Source organism: Wasmannia auropunctata, unplaced genomic scaffold, assembly GCF_000956235.1.
Source record: "Wasmannia auropunctata unplaced genomic scaffold, wasmannia.A_1.0 LD336085.1, whole genome shotgun sequence".
Classification (NCBI taxonomy): Eukaryota; Metazoa; Arthropoda; class Insecta; order Hymenoptera; family Formicidae; genus Wasmannia; species Wasmannia auropunctata.
In genome coordinates, this window is record NW_012026805.1 from 1613543 (window position 1) to 1620259 (window position 6717).

A 6717-nucleotide genomic window follows, 5' to 3' on the forward strand; every position below is an offset into this window, starting at 1 on the left:
GCTCGTTATACGCTCGGTTAAACGGATAGAACATTGTATTGCCTTCGAAGTTGAATTATGCGTAATCTCTAAAACACGTTTTTTTTTTTTTCGATCCCGGAACAACGCGACGTCGGACCGCGCGCGTTCGTTGTGTCGTGAGGTATACACGCTATATAATACAAAATGTGGAAAACGAGCGACCGAAGACTCTCTCTCTCTCTCTCTCTCTCTCTCTCGAGGGGCGCTTCCCGGGCGTTACGTGAAAGCGAAAATCTCTCTTTGCGCGCAAAAAATGTACAATTAATTCTTATCTTAAGTATATCGAGGAACGAAGTGGTAACTACGCCCAGGAGAGAGATTACTATGAGGAGAAAAGTAACGGGACACGCTAGTCTGCTCATGCGCTACACACGTAGGTTTTCTCGTGAGGAAAATACTTCGGCAGCCGCAAGTTTGTCTTTGGTCGGTCGTCGGCCTCTATTTACATCTCGCCGCTCGCGCGCCCGCACGCGCGCGCGAAATCACGTGAGGGCGCGAACACAGTCTTTTCTTCCTGCGCGTCGGGAAACCGAGAACGTCTGGTACCTCCGGTTAAAGGCCTGCCCTCGGAAGATAAACGCGTAAAGATCCATGAAAACAGTGCTCTCGAGGATGCTTCAGAGGATGCTCCCCTCGTCGGAATTACTCCGGTCCGGTTCTCCCGGTGACTTTTTCAACGCTCACCGCCCGCTCGCGAGCGTTGTGTTTTCTCTCCCGCTCGGTTTGACACGTAACACGGTACGCCGCCGACATCGCACTAACGTGAGGAGACGCTCGATGAAAACGCGCGGTGTATCTGCGAACGCATCAGAGGTGAGAGGACTCCTTGCAGGAGTTCGCGCGTGTTCCCTGTCAAAAGTACCGTCTGGCAGGTAAGGCCGGTCAGACCTCGGTGTTCAGCCCTGCGATCAGATCAATCAAAATGTATTCTCTTAAACTGTAATCGTTTTTCGATCATGTAATCAACAATCTGATAATTTAGATGCGTGATGACACACGAAGCGCGAGAGACGACACCGATAGAAACGAATTTATTTCGGGCTATTCGCATCACCCAAGCGAAGTAGGGCTGCTGTGTTCAGCGTAAACCGAGTTACGATACTCTGGAGAACCCGAAAGGGAAAAGTACTTCTCTGAGAAACTCACTCTTCACGGCTTGAACGTATGCCGTTCATAGCGCTTCGTATTCGCCAAGACATTCGTTGCGACTGATGCCGTTTATTTGTACCTGGTCAGGAGGACTTCGTGGCGAATTCGTGCAATATGTCGCACGCCATCTCGAGATCGTTCCTGGTGATGCCGAGCGCCCTGATCACGGCGTCCTGGGCGAAACCGAGCGCCGTCAGCCTCGTGATATGCTCGACATTGACATTCTCGTACGCCGCCGACTCCGGCTTGCCGGTCACCGGTCCGCCGCTGCCACCGCCACCGCCGCCCGGGTCATCCCGCGCCCTCATCAGCGCCGTGAGGCGCGCCCTGTTCGCGCCCTCCAGGTTGATGTTCTTCACGACGTGCTGATTCGTGCCGCAGATCACGATCGTGTTCTCGTAATGATGATCCTGACGGGTGCCACCCTCCTTGCTAGCCTTCGGCGGCCGTGGCGCCGTCAAGGGCGGCGGTACCGGCGGCACATTGGCGCTCGGACCCCCGCCGGGGGTCTGACCCGTCGTCGAACTGGCCGCGGTGGTGCGACACGCCTTCTCCGGCAACGTCGGCGGTGGCTGCGGTTGCCGCTGCGGCGTGCCGCCCGCGTGATTCCCGTGGGACCGCCGCGGATGAACCCTCGTGACTACCGTCGGCGCGGGCGGAATCGGCGGCACGGACGGTATCGGCGGCACGGGCAGTATCGGCGAGGATGCGCGGTGCAGCATGTCGTATCTCGCCTCCGTGTTAACTGCAAGCACCGAACGTTTTTACTTTCCGAACATGTTGTGCGATTTGTGCGTATATTGCAACAAACTGCAATACTGTACTTATCTCTATGAATTTTATTTTAAAATTTATCCTAAAAATCATGTTAACCGTAGGACAACATAGTATTTCGACGAATTTTATGTGATTGTTATTATTTTTTTTAATATATACTACAACAAATTTATTGTAATGCATAGTAAAATTTATCGAAATACTATGTTGTCCCACGATTAACATGATTTTCAGGGTAAATTTTAAAAGGAAATTCTCTCCGTATACAATTCTCAAAAAACAAAAACGGACATATTGCCATAATAGTTTACATTATTACTTTCTAAAAAAAAAATCAGGATATAATGTTAATATTGAATATTATATTATAAATTGAAGTGATCATTTAGCAAAGCTTTCGTTCGTTAAGAAAGGTACTTTGATTTTGTAAAAAATAAAAAAAACGGAATTTTATCACAATAATATTACTTGAGATGAATACATCGCTTATATCTGTATGTATGTATTTTTATGATCCGTTGCATTATGCGATACGCACAAATACGTTAAAAATTATCCTCCGTACCTTTATTATTTTGCTGAGTGTTGTCAGTATAGTTCAATATCACTGTGACCGCTGACGGCGGCGGCGGAGCATTTTCCTTCGGTACTGTCAGATGACGTCCATTCCTGAGATAATTGGTCGGTGTGGGCGAGGGCGAAGGTCTCCTAGGCGGTAAAGGCGGACTCGGCGGCACCGACGAATTCGTGGGACTAGAATCATCCTCCTCGTCTGAGTCGTGACATATGCCGCAGTTGCCGTTGCACAGAAATATATCCTCCATTATATCCTAAAACATTGGCAATAGGAAAAAAAGATTGGTTAAAATTGAATTCCGTTATACGGCTGAGAAAGTACTTACTTTTATACATAAGGCTGAATTAAGTAACTTGACAATCCTAATTACCTCTATTATAAATGGAATGATTCAAAGTTATATAAAAATTATTATAAAGTATATACAAAAAAATTTAATAATACACCATAATTATCTTACGGGTTACTGAATTAAATTATCTAAGACAAGACAGAGAATTTCGATCATTCCACTATCAAATATAAATAATCAGAAAGTTACATGCTTTATCTTACATATCACATAATACAAATACGATAAGATTGCCGGTAAGATGGAACTGACTTTCGTATCAAGAATAAAAATAAAAGATTTTACAAATGAGATTCTCAAATCTAAGTGATCGACAACGAGAGATTGCTGTGAATGCTTATAAATTACTTCCATACGTATTGATTTAATCTCTTTTTGTAGCGATTTCTAGTATTACCTCTATATTGTCAATTGTAAAATCATCTTGCATACGAAGCTTTAACTCTTCCAGCAACGTTAGATTAGATATTTCACTCTAAACATTAAGAGAAGATATATTATGTGGAAAATTGTGAGAGAAAGAACAAGCATGATGATTATGATCGTATGGAGATACCGCGATGGAGAAATGATAATTATACCACCTATTTCACTTCCAAGGGAACGTGCGCGATTATTCTCCCCGAGGTGTGACCTCCTGGTGGTTAAATCTTCCTGAAGGATTCCTCGAAGCAAATAAAGCGATGAATCGTCTGCTGCCTCGAAGCTGTAGCGGTCAGTCAACTATTTATACTTTGAACTTTCGCAAAATGTTGGGCGTTCGAATCGTTGATTCTTTTTACAAGGAAAATAATCCACTTGCAAAAAAAGAGAGAAGTTGTGTAAGTTACTGCTGCGATGGTCTACGAAGAAAAGGGAAGAAAAGGAGATCTCTTACGTTGTTGCGCGATTCGATGTGCGACAATCAGCACGGTCTCGTGTAAATAATATATCATTGAAACAATCTGAATCGCAAAAAGAATCATTTCGTACTTCAACGACAAATGGCATGGTTTCCCCCGTGGCGTTATTCGTCATCATCGCGTGAGCGGAAGAGTTCTTTCGTCACGAGCGATGCGAAAACGCCGTCGAGTGTGCCGTCGCCGTGCGATCTCCTCTTCCACTCCGGTCGCGACTTCGTCGCGAGTCAAATGCGAGTAACGTCACGAACAAAAAAAAAATATATATGAGCGTTTAATTACAAAGCGGTAGAAGCAGAGACGGTCATAATGCACCGTTGTCACTTACCTGTGACTGCGCGATCGCCGTGCCGTGCCGTGCCGGCTGCCTTCCCCCGTTCAGACAATGTACATTACCGATTAGTTTGGATCATGCAGCGGGTAGTAGAGCAATGTGACCCCAGTGTGTGGATAACATTATGAAATAAAAGTAAACGATCATGCGAACGATTATTATAATAAAGTCATCGTTCTCGTTCCCGTGAGGGCTCTCTTTCACCCCGCGTTTGCCGTGGTTGTGGAGCGAAACCTGCGCGGGAGAGAGAGAGAGAGAGAGAGAGAGAGAGAGAGAGGAAGAGAGAAAGAGATCGTCGCAATGTTAGGAACTAGAGAATTCAGCGTAAGGGATATATGTTGCGTTGGCGCATACACACGGAGTGCAGAAGTAACTCGAAGTAAAATGGCAATACAATTTTATTATAAAAAAAAATTATTCTCAAGTCCCTAGTATTTTACAATGTCAATAGTAAACGCTACTCGGCTATCGTACGCTAAAGTTTAACGTTTAACGAGAATTGGTCCGATCTCGACGCGGCGCACATACAGGAAGGCTCCGCAATTAAGAGCAGTAGTAGCGAGAGCGCTTCTCACCGAATCGCTAATAGCTAAAGCGCGAGCGCGCTCTACGTGATCGTAATAGCGATCGTGAAGTAGCCGGGTGAAGCTTAATTAACGAGTGTCTAAATTGACAATCCGCCGATAATTGTGCCAGAGCATCCACAAATCGATTTCTTGCTTAACACCGCAATAGGCCTCAGTTGCATGCATTATATGCGTTACAAAAAACTCTACAGGGGTGTCTTGCATTAAAAAAACGTATCGTGTAATATTCGAGATTCAGCGCGCGAACTGACTGGTATATCGAGAAATCGTCTGAAACTCCTCTCTAATTTTTTTTCCCCTCTTTCGGTATGGTACTGGTATACGGAATAAATAATAAATTAATATTTTAACGTAAGGAAATAATATATAATAACGCTGGAAACGAAACCGTTTCCGTAAGTGATGATGATGTTAACATGACATTACACATTCGTGCCTACCGCCAGCAGGTACACAATACATTCTAACGGGATATATATATAACGATGGTGAACGGTCCTTTCGAGTTCCGCTTGTTCAGTGTATGCTACTTTGCTCGATCATCGCACATTACTTTTTCTCCTGTCCCTATCTCGTGAACGCTTAAAGCTATATTTAAAAGGCTTAACACACTGCACATCTTTTCCTTCTCAATTACGGTATATGAGTCATAAAGCTGTTTTGTTCTTGATAAAATAATCATTATTGCAGCTTGATGTATACATAGTGCGATAGCGAACGTTTAAATAGATTTTGATTGTTGAGTAATAAATGAGATAAATAATGTAAACGATTTGATATGCAATTCAAAGTAGATTGTAAACTGTTAACTGTTGACGACAGTATCATTAATTGACAGTGTACTTTAAATTGTGTAAAATTTTTCAGCAGTCTGCAAGTAATATCGATTTCCCTTAATAATTTCCAATGTTCGAAACGGAAAAATGCTATCTAAATATCGTGCTTATCCGTCTTGCAATCTATCGGGCAGATGAAAATTACAAATGAAATTTCAGCAGCGCGAAATCCTAATTTTTGCTCGCGAAATCCATTTCAATTTGTTGAAAGCTGTTTTTGTGCTTCGTCTATATTGATTTATATAATGTAATTATTTATAAACCATATAAACTTATATGCATAAATAATATACACAAAGATTTGTCACAGGCACAGGATTTGTCTGTATATGCACATACTTAAAGAAAGAGCACTTTTGAAATACGCATATGCACATGCATTATGAACTTTTGTGAACTGAAGAACTTTTGCGACGTAAGTAAATGTAATGGACCCCACTTTGTCTAGCTGAACGTGAAACGATGTTGCCTAATACATTTATCTCCGCCGGTAGATTAACGCATGACACAAGCGTATACATATATATAATAAATCCTGATAATTCCATATCAAATTTCTATTGGCTAATCATACGTTAGGTAAAATCGTTCGGAAGCTATGATTGCGGTATGCGGTACAGTCGTAAATGACAGCGAAAAATGGGCCATACAATAAGCCGCCTGGCTTATAATAGCTTCCAATGAGAGGTGCAGGAAAAGCGAGCCTTACCTGAGGAGCTCCCCCCGTGTAAATTGATGAAATTTGTAATAGTGCGATATAGATGATTTCAAGACGTGTTAGTTGTGAAAAAATGCGCAATAGGCCAAGATCGGCTAACCGATCAGCTAACGATCGAACGATCCGATTTCGTCGGCTCGTTCGATAATCTTGCAAACATAAAAAAAAAAGAAACGGGAAAGACCAACGAACTCTATAGAACCGTATAGCCACATCCTTGCAATTTGGTCCCCTCTTGGTCCCGGAAGTAGATCGATGCAAGTAGCTTCACTGATAATGTTTAAATGCCTAAAATTACTAACCGCGTACCTGCCACGAGGTACAGCGTACGGTCGTGTCGACGGGCGTACGAAGTGACGTGTGACACGTGTACTCGACCGTACAGATAAACCGCGAGAGGTCTCGTGTGAAATGTATGAGGCATTCTCGAGAATGAGGCATACTCTCTGCGAGAGGGAAGGGGGGGG

General features: G+C 43.5%; 1 protein-coding gene across 2 annotated transcripts in view; it reads right to left on the minus strand.

The window, feature by feature from the left end:
• Positions 1 to 1253: 1253 nt before the first annotated feature.
• The window catches only part of LOC105448469 (E3 ubiquitin-protein ligase CBL-B), a 30338-nt gene continuing 24874 nt past the window's right edge, over positions 1254 to 6717 (minus strand). Inside the window, exons 6-8 of one of the 2 annotated variants that reach the window (XM_011687035.1) lie at positions 2513 to 2777; positions 1842 to 1915; positions 1254 to 1754 (exon numbers count right to left, since the gene is read on the minus strand). In XM_011687035.1, coding sequence (XP_011685337.1) covers positions 1254 to 1754; positions 1842 to 1915; positions 2513 to 2777 — 840 coding nt within the window. Of the gene's footprint in view, positions 1916 to 2512; positions 2778 to 6717 lie in introns of both variants that reach the window. The other variant, XM_011687034.1, reaches the window with a different exon arrangement.